At 38.1% G+C, this 22854-nt stretch overlaps 1 protein-coding gene across 3 annotated transcripts in view; it reads left to right on the forward strand.

Moving 5' to 3' along the window:
- CHCHD3 (coiled-coil-helix-coiled-coil-helix domain containing 3) overlaps positions 1-22854 on the forward strand; it is a 279592-nt gene that overhangs the window by 200729 nt on the left and 56009 nt on the right. For all 3 annotated transcript variants that reach the window (XM_037019634.2, XM_037019632.2, XM_037019633.2), the window contains one exon: positions 20320-20390. In XM_037019634.2, the coding sequence (XP_036875529.2) occupies positions 20320-20390 (71 nt within the window). The remainder of the gene's footprint in view (positions 1-20319; positions 20391-22854) is intronic.

A 22854-nucleotide genomic window follows, 5' to 3' on the forward strand; every position in this document is an offset into this window, starting at 1 on the left:
GTGTGCCTGAGGTCTGCATGCTGTCTGGTTCAGCCTTGTTTCTTGTTGCTGTTTCAGGGTTAGTTGTATCATTTAACTACTTTTTCATACTATTTGTGGTTTTGGGAGGAATTCTCTGTCTCACCTCTCTCGCTGCCATCTTGAATCCTCTGAGCTACAGTGATTTTTTTAAGAACTTGAGTTAGGTTATATAGTTTCTTTGCTTAAAAACTTTCATTGCTTCCCCATTGCCATTAGAATAAAATCCAAACCCATTACCTGCCTGTTCAGAAGAATGGAGGCAAGTATGGCCTGAGAGCAGGCAGTGAGAACACATGATAAGATGGACTGGGTATCAGATGAGAAAAAAGGAAGAAAGGTGAGTCGTTTGTTTCTAGTTTCAGTGTCTGGGTGACAGGAAGAATCATTTGCTGAGCCTGGGAACACCAAGAGGAGTACTTGGCTCAGTGAAGCAGGGAGATGACTACAAGGGCACAGGTTACAAGTTGTGTTTTTATCCATTTAATTTCGGGGTACCTCTGTGATCGCCAGTTGAGATGTCCACAGAGCATTTGGATCGGCAAGTACAGAGTCAGCACAAGGTCTGGGCTAGATGTGCAAATTGGGAATTGTCAGCCTGTGGAAGGAATTTTAGAGCCATGAGACTGGAGGAGTTCCCTTAGGGGCCAGAGGTAGGTCCAGAAGAAGAGAGGACCACAAACCAAATCTGGAACTGGTGGTTCTTTGGAGAGGACAAAGTCTGGAAGAGGGACTTTTCTTCCATGGGGATTAGATTGTGCAGGGTATTACAGGCCTTGTGCTAATTTATACAGGGAAGCAATTCTCTATCATCAGGGAGGAAATGAGAATTGGGACTAGAAAAAAAAAAGAGTATTAGGAGCATTTTCTATAAGCAAAGTCTTTTGCTAGTCAAAATTTAATTCAGGGCCTTGTAATACACACCTTAGGAGTTCAGTTTTATTTGTATATGGTGAAAATAAGTTTTGGCCTTTATAGCTGCTGTGACAGAAAAAGTCACATTTTCATTGACTTGTTAAACACTTTCCCTCTGTTATTTTTCTCAATTTTGGCTAGTTTGTGATGTGTAGATTTCAAAACAAGTGTTGCATATCCACAAAGGTGTCACAGCCTCTTAGCCACAGTATCTGCTTTTGTTTGTAATTACAACTGACTTATCCCTCCTCACTTTTTTAAGTTAATAAGTCAAATGTGTAATTAGGAATTTTCGAAATGAAGTGATTTAAATATCTAATAATAGATTGAGGCGATGTGATAGCATTTAATTAGAGGCTAAATGCCACCTCCTTCGTGAAGCCTTCTGATCCTTCTGTCCAGATGTGATCTCTTTTCATACAACATTTAAGTTGTTATGTAGCTGTTTGGAAATCACCATAGTATTGCTGTTAAGAATATTGTCTCTGGAGCCAGGCAGTATTATCTCTTGGATCAGTCCTGGCAGCCACTGACAAGCCCAAATGATTTCTTAATTACTCAGTTTCTTTGGGCCTCAGTTTCCTCCTATGGAAAGTGGAAATAATAGTACCTACCTGGTAGTATTATTATAAGGTTTGAATTAGATAATCCATGTAAAGCACATAGGTCTTTGTCATTGGATCTTCAGTATCACTATTAACACATCTGAACTCCCTAGCAGTTCCTACATTAGTTGAGGATGGAGCTTGTGTGATATAGATCTCTGTGTCCCTCTCCCATAGTTCCTTACATACAGTGAAACATTTGAAAGCATTTATCTTTATGACACAAGGGTATGTTCAGAAAGATTTTCACTTGGATAAAATAAGTGATGCAACTAAATTAAAAATCTTATTTATCCTGTGTCATGTAATGGAACATGTAGGAATCATTAACCTCTAAACTAACCCTAAATCTACTACTACAGATAACACAAATAGGGGAAACTCTAGCATCTAGGTCATGTATCTCAGAAATAGTGTGTCTAGTTTTTTGTTTTGTAATGAAGTATACTGTAGCTTTATGTTAACATTAACTCTATTGGGAGTGAGAACGTGAATTAATCTTTGGAAAGTTATATTGCTGTGTTCCACAGGCTTCTAAGCTATAGTTGAACATTTAAGGGGGCTTTTAATAGAAGTTACCCAGTACACTGCTGCATTACTTCCTTCCAGTGAGTTCACAGACTGTAAGACTTTTGTGTAAGGAATGGGGCTCTCTTCCAGATGGTAAACTGAGGTTTCAGGGTAATGGTTGACCTGGTCAGTGTTGCAGTCTAAACGGCAGTGCACAGGACAGTGTGGCGACCTGGGGAGCTCTCGGGTCAGATTTAAGAGCTATTTAGAAAAAATGTCTATATGAACGTTCAACTGAAAGATGTTACTGATTTATAAAGATAATATTCTTGCTAGCATGAATACTCTTTCTTATCCCTGAAATAATTCAATGGGACTTGAGCAGTATTTTGCATGATATTATATAAGGAAGTCTGGAGTTCTCTAATGTACATGCTCTTAGAAGGGCAAAATAGTAAAAATCCATTTTTCTTTATATAACCAGTGCTGGCACAATACTGGGCTATTCGTGCTTTGTGGAACTGAGAGCTAAACCCCAGAAAGTCGGTATCAGAGCATTAGGAAGATCAGGGCAGTCTGGGGTAGGCCAGCTGCTTGAGGGGCTGTGTCAGTGGCTGACAGCCTCAGCAGAACTTCCCATTTTGTTACTGATGCTGCTCTTTGTCAAGAATGAAAGGTGTATGACAAAAGAGGAAAGAGGAAGAAAGAAAGAATTGAAAATGAATTGAATGCAGCTGTACTCTAAATGAGCTCCAATATCCTGATTGGAATGACTTGTGTCTCAGCATAGAGAATTATAGACAAGAGTGCTGGCTCTGCTTAGGGACTGACACCATCTCAGAGAGAGTGAGGTATCTGTGAGCTGTTGGACCAAACAGTCCTTTGTCTGGGATGATGTAGTTGAGCCTCTGAAGGACTTTCTGTTCCTTCAACTGTGAGTCTCTCAATTTTGGGGTAACCTAGCTTGTAAAAACAAGGACCCTAAAGACCGCAAGAAGTTGGATTAGAGGTTTCATTTAAGAAGTTGAATGAAAGGTTCAAAGTCACAGACATTCAGGCCACTTTTAAGAGGTGAGCCTCTTGTCAACAGAGATCTTTAAAGTAAGCTTCCTTGTGGGGTATGCCAGTCTCCCTGTGACCGTCCATCCGTGTTTTAAGCTAAAGGAGAGAGATCATACGTCAGGAATGCTATAAAGAGGAGTCCTGCAAAACGATCCAGTGACCTGTAAAGTCACTTGCAACTTTAAATTATATGATTCTAGCTCCAGTTTTTGTTTTATAAGACAGTGTTCTCTCTCCCTACCTCCCTACAGAAATGGATCTTTGGATTTTGCATTTGCTACATTTTCCCTTTGAAATAACAATTAGCTTTTTGCATTTTAGATAGTTTACAGTGTACTATGTGTATCATTCTTTGGGAGTATATCACAAATAGCTGGTTCACTAGCTAACAGCCCACAAATTTAGTTAAGCGGCAGTTTTGTGAAATAACATTGCAGTTCCTCACAAAATCAAAAGCTCAAGGAAAGTTCTTGTTGCAGAGAGACTCTCATTTTCCTGGCTGTCAATCTGACTGATATTTTAATTTCTCTGCCCTGGAGAAAACTTCAGTCTCTTATTCAATAGATAAATGAGTGAGCCCCCCAGGAAATGCAGCAGAATGTTTCTGTTTGCCAATGCAATAAATGCAGAGGCTAATAAATGTCTACTTCCATCAGAAGGAGGCGTGTAATGAGTAAATGATGAGAAAAAGAATTCCGGGAAACAGATGATCCATCCAATGTAAAGTGACAAACAGGTTCTTAATAACTTGTCCTCTGGTTGGTCCAGAGGGCTTTCACCAGGCAAAGAGAATGCCTGCCGAAATTCAGCCTAGCACAAGCCATTTCCATCGGCTGCTGATAGATTTCATCTGGTTGCATGTGGGTCACATTGAGCAATAAGCTGCTGTTCAGACACAGCCTGGTTACTGCAGACTTTCTTTGCTCCGTAATTTCTGTGAGTGTGTGCTAGGAGGAGGAATCATATCAGAGCCTAATTCGCATTCCTTACCCTAGAGTACATTTATATTTCACATCTGTCCTTTTAATAAAGTCCTTTTTCAAAAGTAAAGAACCAATCTCTTTTCCTTGAGATTTGCTGAGATCACAGGGTCTCACAAGCACTTCTTTCCTGTGAGGTGCCTATGCTGTTCTTTAAAGCACTTTTGTGAACCTCCACACTCTAAGTCCCCAGGGTCTGCCTTTGTGGAAGCGAACAGAATGTGGCACACTTTGTCCATCGTGGATGGCCGCATTCATGCTCACAGGTCTTGTTTGGAGGGATTCGAACTAGGCATAAGGCAGTGTGATCAAGGTGTAGCAGATGAGGCAGGCTTTGGAAAAAGGGGAGTTGCAAGCCATATTGAAAATAGGAGAGAGACTCCATGCCAGGCTGAAAGATGATTTGATGAGATGCATTTTATTATCCCTCCTTTGTGGGATCTTTCTAAGAACGTTTCTCAGGAAAGTCACGTGGTAAAGATTGGCGACTAAATACCAGCAGTTTTCAAGGACAGATTTTCATGAATATTTCTAGAAGACTGAAATTTACTTACTGGGCCTTCCATAATTATCTTTTACTTCCCTGTACCCAACCACCACCTTTTTTTGTTGTTGTTTTTTAAACAAATAAGATACATTCTGGCCTGCTTTAGTACCACATGAGTGAAAACATTTCTGCAGTTGAGGGAAACTCTCAGGTAGTATCAGGGGTTAGGACCATAATGAAGGAAACTCTTAATGAGTTGTCAGATAAAAGCTGGACAGAAGGGATGCTGCAGGACCTTTGGTGTACTTGGCGGTGTATAAAATGTCCCTCAGAGATGCAGGAATCCTGCACAGGGCTTTCTAAGGGAGAGCCATTATACTGGAGAGCTAAGACTTTTCAATGTGCTTCTATTCACATGCATATTTCTATGCCAGATCTTTCAAAAGGCCTTCCCTTTGAAATACAAAGAGATAAACATGTCTTTGAAATGGATAGGTGATCCCTTTGCCACTTTTGAAATCTTTCTCCATTTCATAGCTGAGATTTTTAACCCTTCAATTAAAACTGACTTTTCTATTCACCTGAGTAGCTTTATACATGTTACCAGCACTTGGGAGTAATGTCACAGTTAATACTAACATCTGAGTTTGGGCTTAGAATTAAATGGAAGGAAAGTAAAAATTGAAGTAGGTGTTTTATCTGCATTAAATCTTATTTTGCTTATGTTACAGTTCATTCTTATGGGACCGTTCAATAAATGTGTGGTCAGAGTACATCATGAATTTGTCAAGTACTTACAGAGTACCTTCTATTGCTTTTGTAATATTGAAGAAACTACTACAGTATTTTTAAATCTCAAGACCTAAGGCCTTACAGCCCTGGACTGTAGCTCATGAGATGGGCTGATTTGATTATAGCACTTACTACCTCTGGGACATCAAGCAAATGTGTAACCTAGTTAAGCAAACCATTTCTGGTAGGTTAAATGAAGACAATAGCCTCAAACTTTACTTCTTTGCTTGGTTTTTATCATAAAATTAATTGAGATAAATGATTGCTTCCTAACTATATTTGCTGTTGGGATGTCCAAGTCTCTACCACACTCCCTACACTTTGAACTCTTGCTTTGGTGAAATTGTATTCACTTATAAGGGTGGAATCCCAAGAGCCTCTGCTCTTTCCAGGGGCTTTTTCATATGAATATCACATCCCTGTAGAGAGTAAGCACTGGAATCACATAACTACCTTTTTTTGTTGTATTTTTAATATTCCCCTCAACTTCTAGTACCTTGCTCTTAGGAGCAAGTAAATATCTTTGCAAGATGTTGCCATAAATTGTACCAATTTATACTGTGACTAGCAAATTATGAGGGGAGTCCATTTCCTCATAAACTCATCAACACTCGATACATCTACATGAACAAAACAGAATGCAAAGAAAACAGCCAATGAGGTTAAGGGTAAAATGAAATGATTTTACCAATCTTTGACAAAATTTTCTGTCACCTAGTAAATGCTACTTTCAGGGACATGCACTAGCTAGATACCTCTGTTCTAAACCCCCTTTTCAATGAGGAGTTTTTAAAGGATGGTATGTTCTCTTAGGTGAACGTTTTACTAAGAAAATTGTTTTTAAAATGTTGCCTTTGGCTACATTTTACATAGTTGTTTTCCTAGACCTCTGACAGTATACAATGCCAGGGAGAAAAGTAGATCCGCAAATGGGAAGCTGTCATGAATGGTAATGTCCCTTACTTCACTATGCCAAGAACCTATTGAATATAGGTGTCAGATGCTTGCATTGGAAGGGCAAGCACCCTAGCTCTTAATGAGTAAGTCTCAAAGGTGAAACAAATAGCTTTCTCAGTATATTGATGAAGTCATGTTTTGAAGCTGAAGGATGCTTTGCCATGTCTGCATCTCTGAGTATCTCTTCTGAAGGCTTCTAGCTCGAAACTCTGCTGAGATCAGTCAGAATTTTTTCATCACCTTACTTGGAGAGATGAGCACAGCCTGGTATTCTGAGCTTGTCTGTGCCACTCTCCCTTTATGTGTGAGGTGTTTATTTCCTGTAGTGGTGGAAAGGTATTACCTCTGAACAAATAAATTTGATTCAATTTGAGGTTGCTGCTCAGCTGGTGCTGAGGAGCAAAGAAACCAACAAATCATGTCTGTAACAGCAAGTTCAAAGGTTTGCTCAATTTTCAGAAAAGTTTTTCTTAAGTAGATTTTCTGGATCACAATAAGTGACTGGTGTTGGCCTAATTTAAAATTCAGGTTCTGTGCAAAAGCAGTAAGAAGGCACACTTTGTCTTGAATTGCTTCTTCAGCCTCTTCTGGCAGGACCCCTTTCCTTCCTGACCCTTCTTCTGCCTCTTGGGATTCATTTATTTACTCCACACACTTACCTTTTACACTGGAAAGCATTAGCCATTCTCCCACCTGTTTGGTTAGGGTTATATTAGAAAGTTACCTGATGCTAAGTCAAAAGTAATAAATAGATTAGTTTAGAGTATCTCAACCTGGATTCCAGGAAAATAATCTCAGAAGATCTTCTAATCTCTGTGAGAATATTTAAAATTGGTGTTTTCTGCTCTGTGATTTACATGATTATTTCTTTGATCAATACAGTCATATTTTCAGTCAATAGGAGGATGGACCTCACAAGTTTGAGGAACACTAGTTTTGGTGACAAAGCTTATTACTTCCTATGGCATTTTCATTGTAACGTGGAGCTCTTGGAGGCTAAAAGGACTACAAAACTGGAGGCAGTTATCTCCGTGTAGTGTAATAGGCCAGTTGTTTGTATTTCTCTCCCCACTGGCCTTTAATGATGTGTTCCCCTCCCATCTCTAGGCCCATCCCTGAACCTGGCCCATTTCGGCTCTTCAGCAATAAGCCCTTTTGAGTGAATGCATTTAAACTTGGTCTGTCCAAGGGCTGGAGAAGTACTGGATAAGCCAGTAGCATCAAGGGGAACATCTGTTGCAGTCCTTCAGGTTATTAGTATAAAATTGTGAATGAATGAAGAAAGGCTAAACAGAGTTGATGATAAAGAAGCTAACATTTGTCTGCTTCTCTACAGTAAGGGTTATTGCTTACAGCTTTCTTTTTAGCCCACAGTTCTCATGAGGACACTGCACATGGTGCATCCCAGGGCATGTGCTGAGCAGGGATGCGTGAGTTTGTTGATTTGTTGAGTCCCTTTCCACAGGAGACAGTATGAGACATGCTAGGGTAAAATGGAGTACAAGCCTGAGAGGTGCTGGCAGTATAAATGGGGTGTTTTCTGTATGAAGCCATCAGGTGGGTGTGCTGCTAAATGAGCATGTCTCATCCCCTCACTGAGCACTTCACAAGTAAGACTTAACGACCTTGAGAATGACTGTGTCACACTACACAGCCCTCCAGAACGTGAGGTTCCTGTGGTGATAACACGCGGTAATTTAAGAGTTTCTGTGAAGGTTTTGCAAGACATCTTGGTAAATTCTCATGCTAACCCTTCTGATAACTGTGAGATTGCTTTGTCTCACCATTATAGAAGAAACAGTGAGATACACAACCGTGTGAAGAGCAGAGAGGTCTCATGTGTAGTACATAGACGTCTAAAAGGTGAATATAGGAGGGTAGACACTGTTTTATCTCAGGTAGAAGAGCTCCAAAGAACAGATTTAAGGACTTTTATTGACATTATTATAGAAAAAAATAATAGTGAGAGAAATTACTAACTTATATTTAGGGTAAATTGGAAATCTCCGTGTAAAGCGTGTGCTAATGGGAGCTGTGGGCGGGAAAGGGCTAAAGACACTTTCCCTGTAAATAAGCTCCTTTCTTGCCCGATAGAAATTTAAGTGTGTAATGCTTGTTGGAAATATTAGTTTTTTCAGAACAATAATAGAAGCCCCTGGCAAAAACTTAAGTTGTTACAGAGGGCAGTAGGAAGGAAACATATCTTCTCCTCACATACTCTTTCCAGGGGCAACAATATTCCTTGCAGAATATTTCAGGGTATATGTGTACATGTGGGTATACATGGTCATTTTGTAAAATATACTATTCAAATTATTTTACAACTTTCCCTTTTTCATACTACCTGGACCTCTTTCCATCCATATAAATACAAGTATGTCTCCCATATTTCTGAAGGGGTTAGAATAAAGTTTTATAAGTGGAAGGAATTCTGATATGAAGCTTGAGTTATCTAACAGATAAAGCTTAAAAATTAAAAATACAGCTAAGTTAAGAACTGAATATAAAGGGTAGTTAGGTACTTCAGAAATATAAGGATTTATAAAGACTCCTTAGAAAAACCACTTCCTCAAAATAAAAAATTCCATGTAGTGATCTAATAGCACTGTAATTGTTCATTAATTATACATTTATTTGTGTGATATTAAAATTTATGTCAGTCTTCTTCAGTATGCCGTAAGTCCCATAAAGGCAGGGCCAAACGTCTGTTTGCTCACCACTATAATCCAAGTTCCTGGCCTGGTGTTTGGCACACACTGTCAGTATTTGTAGAATGAAGAAATAAGCAAATAAGAGGAAATTTAGAATGCCAAATGAGCGTTTGGTACTGTTGTTTTAATTGCCTGGAAAAAGAAACTGAGGCATGAGATAATCTAATATATAGCTAATGTAACTTGGATAGTGGCAAAGCTGTCAGTGAATTAAGGATCCCTATATAGCAATTAGAAAACTAAATCAAGAAAAAGAAACTTAGAATCTAATTAGTGAAGTTTCTAAAGTGCCTGAAATAAAACTAGAAATGCCAAAAGCAGCTCTGAATAGCTCTGTTTCTTTGTCTGAGAAATAGTAAAAATGGAATGAAAGGATAATTACAAAAGCAGTTTATTAATTTTTCCAAGGTGCCCAGGAGACAATGGAGTTTTCATGAAATGTGGCTTCTTAGAGATGGCAAGATTCAATGCAAGAGTTAAGCATGACTTTAAAATTTTTTAATTCTTCCTATTGTTTGTCAAGAAAGGAGATAGGCAGAAGGAAACAGCTTTCTGATAAGTGGGAGCAAAGTATTTGCTGCAAAGGAAAAAGATACTCCTAGTGTGTCCTTGTATTTGACTTGATTAAAGTCATTCATTAAGTCTATGAAAAGAAAAATATCAGGGTTTAGGAAGGTCTATTCCTAATTAATTTGACTGTATCATTAAAGTAGAATGGCTTAAATTTTAAGTTTATTTTTTGCTTATTTATTACAAGTGTAGAAGTGGGCAGCCCAGGGCTGGCATGCTGACTTCAGTGTCCTCAGAGCGAGAGGCACCTGTTGCTTCACTCCAGAATCCTGGCTCGGGGTTTCCCTCTTTAAGGTCAGCTCATGTTCCAGGATGGCTGCTGCAGCTCTGGCCATCACATCTCTCTTACAGACTGGAAAAAAGAGAAGAGGCAAAAGGACTGGAAACATTCCCTGCCAGCTGAGGTCAGCTCTCTTTAAGTAGCCTACCTGGATGTCCCACACAACAGTTCTGTGTGGAGCTAAGCCTGAAATGAAGCTGGAAATTTTTGTTTAGTTGACCATATATCTAGCTTATAACTGGGGTTATCTAAGGAGAAAGGACAGACGTTAGGATAAACTACTGACAGTCTTAATTTGCTTTTATTATAGAAGTTAGAATTTCTGATTTGTTAGAAACTGCTAAATTAATTATTGATCACTAGTGATAAGGTTTTGAAAAAAATAGGGCTAAGAATACTAAGATGAATATATTAATATGTGTTATTAGCAGAAATGTAGGAATGCCCAGGAAAAACACCTAGCCTTTTGAATTTATTGCTTATTAAAAATAAGCAAACAGCATTACTTAATGTTAGAAAAATAGAGATGCAGTTTGAATCTATCTACTTGATGATCATTCTTCAGGTTCATATGTAGTTGTGTAGGGAAATTAATGGAGATCCAGTCTCTGATGGATTCTGCAGGGCAGATGTTGGTGGGAGTGGTATCCTGATGGAAAACCTCTGCCTTCCACAAGGAGGATTAGAGCTCTATGCTATGTGCTGAACTTACAGTGTCACATTGCTACAATCACCCTGAAAGATAAGGCCATCATTTTACATGTTAAAAGTGAGAGTCAGTTTGAATACCCAAACTATTCCTTGGTGTACTTCCAGAAACAGAATACCAAATCTGATATACCCTGAGTCTGAACCAATGTTGGCAATTTGCAAGCGTATTAAGTAGACAGTGTAGACATTCTCCTGAGCATGGGCTCTAGGGGGAAGAAAAGAGATAAAAGGAGAGAGTAGAGAGACAATGGAATCAAGGCCATGGGTTAAAGAAATGCCAAGAATGAAGGATTATTTGAGATGCCAACTATTCTATTCAAGGGCCTCTTTTCCCACTGAGAATTGGCAATTCCTTCCACTGTTCTTCTGCCCTCCTGTAATAGACTCAGTGTAGCCATGGACCCAGGGAAGGCAAAGTTCAAATCAGCCACAGGGCTTTCTGATAGAAGGTCTGCAAGGACAAATACTGAGACCACTAGATAAATTTAGACCATTAGTGATATTTTAAAAATTCTATAGCTCCTAAAATTGTTGTGGTAAAAATTTAGTTATATTGCAAAGTTCATCTCTTGATTTTGTCTGATGCTGTAAAAGGACAGAGTGGTTGAGGAAGCATGAACTCTTTTTTGGCAAGATGTTTCAATAAATGATTGTTTCAGGGATTCTGTGCCTGGAACTATATCCATGCTGCATTTGCAGCATTAAATTGGGTCCCCAAATGGTTAGCTCATGCTTAGCTGCCATCTTGGGGGAAATGTACATACTTGCATCTTGCTGATTACATATTGGAATATAGTTCCTGGATGACTGTTATAACAAAAAGTGTAAATAAGTCTCTTTTGAATCCAGCTACTTAATAACAGGTATGCTTGTATTGATGTTGTAAGTAGGGAGGCTTTTACTGGTGTTTGTACATACTCAACCTTTGTTTGAAATAGTCCGAGAGGACCATTTGTGTTAGGGTGGGTTGTAGGAGAGAAGGAGACCTGCAGTTGTTAGTGGTAATTATAGATCAGCTTGGGAACAGGAGAGCCACATCTTTAGCTACTCTGCTTCCATTAAAGGTCAGACTTTTTCCTTCTGCCATTCATGTTTGCTGAACATCAGTCACCTGGGTACCACCTTTGAATGGAGAGTGAGTGAGGAGTGCTATTCTCCTGTAAGAAATAGTGTCAGGCTACCAGAATTTAAATGATACCTTGGTGTGCTGTGTTATGTAGTTGTGGCCAAATCTCCATGTGAAGCATTTTGTAAAAGAGCTGATAAGAGCTAGTTAACAAGTTTTTCTCATAACCTTTTTGATGTGTTCATTTCTTATATGCTACAAATATGGTCATATTAGAACAGAAATAAGATTCAGAACTTGAGGAAATATTGTAAGAATACTATGCATGTTTCCCTTTGTGATCTAATTTAGAACTTGAAAACAGATACTTTTCAAATCCAGCAATAATGTGTGTCTGTGCATGTGCATTTTAAAATACACTTTTAGAGGGAGACTTTCTGAAAATGGAAAATGGCAAAGTATCACACATTCAAAAACTTGGGCCACAGCCAGCCCAAAGAAACTTGGGAATGATGCCCACTCTGGTTGATTCCCATTTCCTTCCTTCACTGTCTAAAAACTTTGTTCTTGGGTATCAGAATACCAGATGGGTAAATTCCGCTCCCCCCTCCCCCCATGCCCCAAATTAGAAGTTTCAGGGAGACTGGGAAGAAATATTAGAATACTTACATCTAAAACCACCACACTGTTTTGAGCATGAGTTTGTGTGGTCGCTTCAGCCATCTGTGGCAGGTATCATAAACTGGCTCCATAAACACCAATTCCAAACTACTTCAGTCTCTTTCTTTCCTCCAGAGTGAGGAAACAAAAATATTCAATTCCCCAGCATCTTTTTCTGCCAGGCTTGTGCGTGATAGGTAATTCTGGCCAAAGAGATGTAACTGGAAATCTCTCAAGAGGGCTTCTCTTCCCTGCCTACCTTCCTCCTCTTCCTTTGTTAGCATGTGGGCAGGCATGGCAACTCCATAGCTATCTTGAGACCATGAGGTCAAAAGCCCAATGCGAGGGGTGGCTGGGAAGGAGCACAGAAGAGGGCCTCGTATTTGATGATATCCTCAGCACCTACATCAGCTCAGGGTTTCCAACATCCAGACTTCTTACTTCATGAGAGAAATAAACTTCCCTGTTTCAGCTTCATTTTGCAGCTTGAGCTGTTACTGTGCTATTAAAGCAATTGGACACAACCTTAAGCCATATCCATTTCCTTTATGCAGCATAGCAGATTGAAGCGTTTGTCAATTTGTAGGAGACAGATGTAGCAAATGCAGTGTTCCACTCCCTCTCCATAATGCTATTTTATTTACTTTAGATTTGTCTTTATCCCATTCTGCTTTAAATAAAAGCAAAAGTTGGAATGCAGTTTAGAATTAATGGTGTCATACTAACATTTCAGTAAGTTTTGTGTGTCACGTACCTCTTGAGTGTTGTAAACGTAATGATAAAAGGGACGAGATACTTAATTTTAGGGATCTTACAGACTAGTTGTGGAGAGCACATGTAAATACATACTGTTGGGAATGGTGGTAGCTTGGATAAAACCTATGGTGCTATGAGAACACAGAAAAAGGGCATGGATCAGTCAGTTCTTACTGTATAACAAAATACCCCAAACTTAATGTCTACATACATCCACTGTTCATTTATCTTAACGATTCTGCATGTCATGAATTTGGGCTGCTAACACCTGGGCACTTCTGGGCTCAGCCATGCTGAGCTGGTTGGGATTTGGCTGGTCTGGAATGGCCTCAGCCAGGAAAACTCGTAGGTTCTCCTTCTCCAGCCTGGGCTTATTGACGTGGCACCTGGGCAGAGCTCCAAGAGAGAGGCTTCTGTTTGGAACTGGCACGTTGTCGCTTCTGTCACATTCTGTTGGCCAGAACAAGTCACAAACAGCTCAGAATGAAGAGGTGGGGAAATAGATTCCACTCTGCACGATGAGAGAAGCTGTGTAAGGTCATGTCCCTAAGGGACGTAAATACAGAAAGGAGTAAAGAACTGTGGTTTGTTTTGCAGTCGCCACAGGGCTCTGAGGCGAGAGGAGAGGTAACAGCAACATTCTCCTTTGTCAAACGAGGTCGACTCAACTTTTTAAAATTTAAGAAATAACATGCTCTTTTTTAAGAGCACATAATAAAAAGGGATGCCATTTAGTTACCATCAGTTCTGGAATCATTTTCCAATACTGCCAATTTCTACTCTTCCCTTATCTTTTGAACATTCATTTAAAAAATAACCCATAAGAAAATGCTCCTCTGAGAAAGGAAAAGTTGCATGTATGTCCAGAAGTGTAGGATTGAAATAGTGGTTGGATTTTTTTTTTTAAACCAGTGTTTCTCCTGAACCATTTAAAGGAATTCTGGTCCTTCAAGATGCTCCATAATTAAAAGGTTCCATGAAGAAATTAGTTGGGGAATCATTGTGAACAGTATTTCTCATCTTGGAGATTTACAATGCATAGTAACAATTAAGTTCCTGGGAAGTCCTAGCACTGAAGTTCTTCTTGCTATTTAATTTAGTAATTGGATTTCATTGGTGATAAGGTAAAAAATTATTAGTTTCATTATTATATGGGCTAGTTAGTGTCACTATATATGTTTTTTTTTTTCCTCATGGCCATTAGTAGATGAAAAATAGAACAGATGAACACTGTAAGCAAAATTCAGTGGTGAAATATCTTTTTTGAAGATAATAAATTCTTATTAAAATCACTTTTGAAAAAAATTACCAAACACTATATTCTATTTATACTGTTCAAATAATTTTTAAATAATAATAGATAACATTCCTATAATGTTTACTATATATAGTTCCCGGTACTATGCAAAGAGCGTTACATGAATTATCATATTTAATTGGCCAAAGAATCCTGTGGGGTTGTTCCTGTTACTCCCCATTTCCCAGATGTGAGGCCACTGTTGGGGGTGCAGTGGTGTGCACAAGGACGGGGCTGCTCGCTGGCTCCGAAGTCCACACTCTTTAACTGCCACACCGTCCGCTAAGGATCGCTCGCCTAAGTCTAAGTACACATAGTGCTGTGGACAACATAGTCATGTTTTAAATGAAATGTGTTAAAAATTGTGTTCAAAGAAGCATTCTGTCTCCCCAACTCACTTCCTTGCCTGGGTTTTTAGTAACTGGTCCCTAGTGCCTTAGATCGGAAGATGTTTTAGTATAGAAAGTGAAAATGCCTGTCGTTCAAAAGATGCCTTTTCCCCTAACACAGGTGACAGAAACATCTCCCAGATCTAGAATTAAGTTGTTAATTTTGAAGACAATTCACCTCCTAGGAACTCCTGTGTCACTTGTCTTTGATGAAAAAAGATGAGCCTTTATCAGATTTTTGCTAGTGCTAAAACATCTGAAAGATACTGTCATTCTATTTTGAATTTTTAAGATTTACCTTCTCAAAGAAAATCTTGGTGGACGTTGAGTTTTATGCTTCTATCAAATGATAAAAAATGTATTTTTTAAAGGAAGCAATTAATAAATTAGACTTTTAATATTTAATTCAAATAAGATTTACATGCCACAAGTCCATACTGCCACTGGACAAATCATGTCAAATATTTTTCCTGCTGTTGATTCAACAGAAAACTGTGCAGAATGAATATGAATGAAGATATTTAAAAATTGTAGGCTGTAAAGGACTTAACAGGCATAGAAACAATTTGGCCAAAAGACAGTGGTCTTTCACAGGCACCTTTCTCCACCTGTTTTTTGTTCTTGTTATTGTTCTTTTTAAGGTCATCTCAATAGGTTGTTTTTCCCATGCCTCATATAGTATGAGAACTTAGTATATCAACAAAGTTTGGAGGGGTAGCTCTATAAACATTGCTTGGGTATGGCAGCACGTAAGACTTATTACCATCTCAAGACAACACTTAGATTTCCAAAAATTGTGGTACTTCTGCTATGTACGAGCACCTGCTCAGAGTAGGAATATTGCAGCATTTAGTAAGTCTTGTGTGAAGGCAGAGCTCTTGGGACAGTTTGGGGTCCACTTTGGATGAGGGCACATTGCTTCTATAGCGTTCATCCCAAAACAAGTAATGACATCAATCTAATCATAAGAAAATGTTAAACAAGCCCAAATTGCAAGTCATTCTACAAAATATCTGAGCAGTGTTCTTTAGGGGTGCCAAGGTCATAAAAAGACGAGGAAAGATGGAGGAAGCGTCACTGATTAGAGGAGGTGGAGGAGCCAGACAGCTAAGTGCAGTGTGGAAACTGGGGCTGGGTCTTGGAATGGAAAAGAGCATTCGTGGAAGAACTGGAGAAATCCAAATAAAGTCTATAATTTAGTGACTCCTAGTTACTTGGTATTGTATTAGAATATTACTAAGTTAGTTTTAATGTGTGTACTGTGATTATCTAAGATGTCGACTGAGGGGAAGGTGCGTGGATGATGCACTGGAACCTTCTGTATTTTTGTCCCTTTTCTGTAACTAAAATTATTTCATGATAACAAAATTACAAAAAAAAGGTACTTTCATTTAGTAATGTGTGGACATTTTGCATTTAAGAATATATATAAAATCTCAACTTGGCCAAATCTTCCCATTTATCACCCCACACATGCTTTTATGTTCTAGCCATGCTAAATCATTTGTTGTTAATTAACTCCTTTGAGGAGAGGAATACAATTTTTTTATGTATTGCAAAATATTGCTAACCAGTGCAACAGCTAGCTGTGTACACCTCATTTTATAAATACCTCATTTTAAGACATATAGCACAAGGGAAACCCCTCTGTGCTCCCTTCTTTTCTGGCATTCTGTCCCTCTTGGGCTCCTTCCACCATCAAACTGCCACCAGTTGGAGATCATCAATGGAATTTGCTATTTGTTAATCCTTTTTCATTGTCTTGCTCTTCTCCAAACTTGACATAAAATTGCACCCTACCACATCACACCTACAACTGGCTTATTTTGCTTCACATGTATGTCAAATTCTTTTTCACCATTATAGAGATTTTGACTATATGAATGCCCAGGATTTATTCCTTCTCCCCGTGGAAAGCATATTGAGAGTGTTGGGGTGGGGGTGGGGGAAGGGTTTAAACGGTTGTTCATTTTTTTTATGCAAATGTAAAGTTAGTTGGGGGAGCTGAAGATGCACCTCCCTGCCTCAAAGGCTCATTGAAGGGGTTAGAGGTTGGATAGTTTTAAAACCTCTGTAAGCCGGTAACTGAAGTTGGTTCTTCATTTTATAGGCTTACTATACACTCTCTCATGAAACTGCTTAATTCTCATGAACTTACCATTGGTATATCACATTTTTTAAAAATAGAAGTAATACACAAACTTGATTTTTAAAAAGCCTTGAACAAGCACAGAAATGTATAAAAAAGAAAACTAAGAGCAGCTCTTCCCAATGCCCATGCTGTTCCCTTTTAGAAATATGTTAGTCTCCTGACTTCTATATAAATGTGAGCTTTATGCTGTAGCATCTAAGATTTTGAGATTTATATCTAATTTTTTTTTTTTAGATAATTATTTTTTATTGAAGGGTAGTTGACACACAGTATTACATTAGTTTCAGGTGTACAACACAGTGATTCAACATTTATATACATGATAATTCTAGGTACCAGCTATCACCATACCAAGCTGTTTCAATATTTTGACTGTATTCCATATGCTATACATTACATCCCGGTTACTTATTTATTTTACAATTGGAAGTGTGTACTTTTTTTTTTTTTTTTTTGTGAGGGCATCTCTCCTATTTATTGATCAAATGGTTGTTAACAACAATAAAATTCTGTATAGGGGACTCAATGCTCAATGCACAATCATTAATCCACCCCAAGCCTAATTTTCGTCAGTCTCCAATCTTCTGAAGCATAATGAACAAGTTCTTACATGGAGAACAAATTCTTACATAGTGAATAAGTTCTTACATGGTGAACAGTACAAGGGCAGTCATCACAGAAACTTTAGGTTTTGATCACGCATTATGAACTATAAACAGTCAGTTCAAATATGGATATTCGTTTGATTTTTATACTTGATTTATATGTGGATACCACATTTCTCTCTTTATTATTATTATTTTTAATAAAATGCTGAAGTGGTAGGTAGATGCAAGATAAAGGTAGAAAACATAGTTTAGTGTTGTAAGAGAGCAAATGTAGATGATCAGATGTGTGACGGTTGTTCATTTTTAAAAGTATTTTCTGAGACTAAAAGATCTCTCTACCCTTTCTGAACTCTTATAACACTATCCAAAACTTTTAATTTAGCATTAGTGATCTTCCATTATAATTATTTTTCTTTTCTTGTATCAGGCAGAAGAAAGCTTCTTGAGGATCTAATTCCCTAAGATAAACATTATTGAGATAATAAGAATTTGATTCTGTTGAATGAATAAGTAAATAATTAAGTGAATTAAATGCTGTCTACATCCAGATCTTGGGGATATTTGTGTTTATTCCCTTAGTTACATGGTGTTACCTCCTGGGAATTTTTCTTTGTTAGGAAGATTTATGCAGTGTGGGAAGCTGGCCGCTGAGGAGGAAATACTCAACATAAATAAAGCCTAAAACTTTAAATTGAAGAAAATACGTGCCAAGTTTGCAGGCAACACAGATGTAGGTTTTTTGTGTCTTAACATCCTAGAAGAATGTTTGACAAAAATCAGCAATGATTTTCCCTGCATTCGGCATTTGAAGCAGAGGGGAGCTCACTAATTTATGTGGTGGCGGAACTCTTGCTTTGGTGCATCATTCTGGTTAGAAAGCTCAGTGTTTACTTTTGGTCATTTTGTATTTGTACTCAGAATGGAATTGCCCAAATTAGTATTTTTTTCTCCAAAATTATTTTATTTGAATGTTGATCTTACTCTGGAAAACATGTAACAGGTTTCACAGCTCTCATGCCTATTTTGTTTGCTTTCTGTAACAGTGTTGGCAGAGATAAGCAGAGCTAATACCATCCGTATTTTAGGGGATAGGAACACTAAAAAGTAAGCTGGGGGAGCTATAGGATCTGCTCAAGGTCACAAAACAGAACTGGAAACCAGATCTTTCAGCTTCATCTTGGCTCTGTCCAGACATTACAGTTTCAGTGCTTGGACTAAGTGAACATATTAATCAAAACATTATTGCTTTGCCAGCATTTTAATAGATAATTCAGTGACACAATGCCAGCTTGACAGTTCGTCATAGTAATATGGGCAATTTCTCATCAGCATTAGGGGTAGGTCAGTAACTGCCTTCTTATTGCCCTCTTTGTTAGAAGGGTTCAAAGAAAAGCTTAAATCAAACATTGCGAAGGAGCATGTTGTGACTGGTATGTATTTTGAAGGAAAGGAAAATCTTATAAGTGAAACTGATAGGAAAGTGTGTGACACAACCTAAAGTTAAAATATCTGAGAAGACAAAATGGCTTTTTGATAGCTTGAGACCTACAGAGGAATTAAAACCTGTCAGCATATAGACTAGTACAGTTGATCACCCATGTTGCAATTTTAAAAAATGCAGCAGTACACTTAGAATATTGTCTTCATGTCAGAAATGTACTTTCATGCTTGAAAATGATAAAAAATTACAATCGATCTTTACAACTGTTCTGTTCATCTTTATTGATCAGGTGCAAGAAAGATAAATCACAGCCCAAATAAGATTATAGTAAATGTTAGCATCATGGGGACTCTAGGTTGATAGAGAGCCATTCATCATCTCAAATGGTGACCTGTCCATTGCTCCAGCCACCCTCACTCTGTTGTCTAATCACATACCTATTGATTTTATCTACACCCAACAAACCTGGATGTGACTGTCATTGGGCAACCTGGATTGTTAAATGCAAGGGGGTGACTGGTGACTGGTGTGAAGAGGATTTCATTTTCATTTTCTCACCAACCAACAATGATTTATTAAAAAATAAACTACCCCAAGTCATGCATGTGAAACCTGTGTGATTAGGAAATGAAGGTGTACAACAGACTGCTGAACTGCATAGTGTTCTTTTGTACTGTGGTGCATTTTGCAGGATATTTCATTGAGTCTAAAGGCTCATAGGGTCATTTAGGCCACCCCCTGCAGTAAGACAGGTTTCTAAGTAGCCTGCTGAATGAATAAATTTTAATTTTGTTGCTCCAGAAAAAGCATTGCTTTGCTATTACAACTTTATTTGTATTACTTGTGTGTTCATTCATGTAGTAGTGAAGACATTTTTTTGGGGGGGTATAAAAATTACCTAAATCTACCCCCCTTGTGCTTACTGCTTTGTTATAAATGTTGATGTTCTTATGCTCATGTGGAGGCAATAGAACACATTCTACTCCATAGAGAATCCTTCTTGAAGACAAAAATATTGTGCAAAAAGAAATACTTTTATCTCTTAGGTGGAACACTGGAAAAATAGGCAAAATATGTTAGAAGTTTTCCAGAAGGATCAAATAATTATGAACTATAACTATGAATTTACTCTGTAATTACAGCCTGTATACCAGCAAGAGTGCTTTTATTTAAATGGATAATTTCCCATGTGTTTTTATAAGTATCCATGCCACTTACGTAAGAGATCTTTCTCCTACTGCTTGGATTTTATATAAATACAAGATTTTATATATATTTTTTTGTAATGTAAGTCTTGCACACATTTTGTCCTCTTGGGTAGTGAAAATTCTCCTATCAATCTTTATCCACAGAGCTCAGAGTTCTACAAAGTCACCACTGAACAGTATCAGAAAGCAGCAGAAGAGGTAGAAGCAAAGTTCAAGTAAGTTTTTCATACCGTTAAGTTATTTTCTCCTTTTGACAAGGTGAACATACAGCTTTGTTGCTTTTTATGTCGTAGTTGTTACGTAGCCCCCCGGAGTCCTTGGGAGTACGCTGGCGTAGTTGACGTGGACCCATGTTACCTGCCATAGCGGAATGCAAACGCAGAGAAAGAGCAGCTGATGAAAGCTTTCTTGCAGTTCAATTTTATGAACTAAGGGGAAATTGAAAGCAACGATAATACAATTTTCATTTGGAATAATATATAAGACGGGATGCCCTTGATTATGAAGGTGATGTTAACTTGCCACCTCTATTAAAGAAACATAGAAACCATTCACTTTTGTATAAAAAAAATGATAGTCATATCCGAATTTGGGTATCCACCTTTCTTATGTTTAGGCTGTTTTCATTTCTTCACATGTACCTGGAACACATTCAAATCACAGACTTTACCTTGCCCTTGATTATGAAGGTGATGTTAAATTGCTATCTCTATTAATCCTTGGAATGCTTTAATGAATGTTCTGTAATTGATGGATCAAAGTGTCCATGGCCCATAGCTCTGTACTTTCCCTTTGTTGCCAGTTCTCATATTAAGTAAGAAGACATCGTTCAAAATTTTCCTGAGTTTTTAAATAGTTCTATTGTGTAACCCATGTTAGTAGTACATGTGCAAATTAGTGAAGCAAAAAAAAGGTGTTGTGACAGATTCAGGTGCAAGATTGCATTGGGCTTTGACCTCCTTCCTTTGAATATATAAGCATTTGATAAAATGATTAAACCCTAAGGTGGAACATTATTACTTTCTGCTATAGTGCAATTTGCGTGGTAATGGATATTAGTGTTATTTTAATGTTGATTTTTTTTAATAAAAGTTTTTTAAAGATAGTTTGAGGAACATTTAAACAGACAGAAACCTCCGGTTTTGTTAGTAAATTAACTCTTTAGGAACAGTAGAAAGAGACCTTCTAAGAAGGGGCCACAAATCTCTCTATTAAAGTTTAATGTACTATCTATATTAAGAATTTAGATAAAGAATTGGATGTAGACTTGATTTTAGAAGATACTCTACATACATCTTCTTTAAGTTAATGTTTTAATCTTTCTCCCTAATGATCAAGCAATAATTTTTTAAACATTTTTGACTCTATACTAGGAGAATCTTTTAAAGCTTGGTACCCGTGGTTATTCCTTCCTTGTAAGACAATAGCTATACAAATAACTAGAATTCAGGATAAACCAAAGAAGTGATCTATGAAACCATCATGAAGATGACATTTTAGTTGAGCTTGAAAGGTATTCAGAAGGAAAATCATGCTCTACAGTAGGATGACAAATCAGTTAAGATCAGGGGCTTGACTCCGACTAGTGCAAGATACAGTTGCAAAGATCAGTAGGGTCATTCATTAGCTGCTGGGCTAAGAAGCTGGTCTTCATGGAGCAAGAAGTCTTTGGAAGGTACTTGACCACCTGAGCACTCTCCTATCTATGGTCCTTTAGGAATATTAATTTGACAGCGGATGTGAAGTTCCACTGGAAGCATGAGAAACAAGAACCAGAATTGCCAGCTCTGTGAGTGAAAGAGAAAAGAAAGCGATGGATGCAAAAAAGTCTTTGAGAGATTAGACATGAATTAGTGATTAACTGATACATCAGTTTGCTGTGGCTGCCATAACAAACTACCACAGACTGAGTGGCCTGAACAGCAGAAATTAATTTTCTTATGCTAATGGACACTGGATGTTCGAGATCAAGTTGTCAGCAGAGTTGGTTCCTTCTGAGGCCTTCCTCCTTGGTTTGCAGGTGGCTGTCTTCTCCCTGTGTCTACGTGTGGTCTTCCCTCTCTGCATCTGTGTCCTAAATCTCCTTTTCTTATAAACCACACTGGATTGGGACTCTTTCTGATGACTTCATTTTAACTTAATTACCTCTTTAAAAATGCTTGCTCCAAATAGACTTTCTGAGGTGCTGGGCATTAGTACTTCAACATATGAATTTTGGGGGGACACAATTCAGCCCATAACACTTGGATAGACGGGGCCAGAGAGAACCAGAAATGTGAATTTAGCAGATTGAAAAATTGGTGGAAGCTGGATTTATTATATATATAGGAGAATGCAGAACTATACAGAGCACACAGATAAATGTGATGATGACTTACCTTGTCCAGGACAACATGACCTGTAGGTTAGACTTAGTTTTAAGCAGAGCCTCAGCAACATCATTTTCTGTTATCTTTATATCATTCTTCATTAAATCCTACTCTCAGCTACTGTGGTGAAGAATTTGGCCTTTCCCAAAGAGAGGTCTGGGCTTTGTACCCAGCTCCCATGGAATGTCCTGAGTGATAGATGTGTCTTCATTAGTCACGCTGGGCCCCTTGGGGTGTTTGGCATGAACCCAACCTCTGTGGAAGGGGTGCTGGAGACTGGATTGAACCATGTGTCCATCAAGCAAGCAGG

This window comes from Manis javanica, chromosome 6, assembly GCF_040802235.1.
Source record: "Manis javanica isolate MJ-LG chromosome 6, MJ_LKY, whole genome shotgun sequence".
NCBI classification, from domain to species: Eukaryota; Metazoa; Chordata; class Mammalia; order Pholidota; family Manidae; genus Manis; species Manis javanica.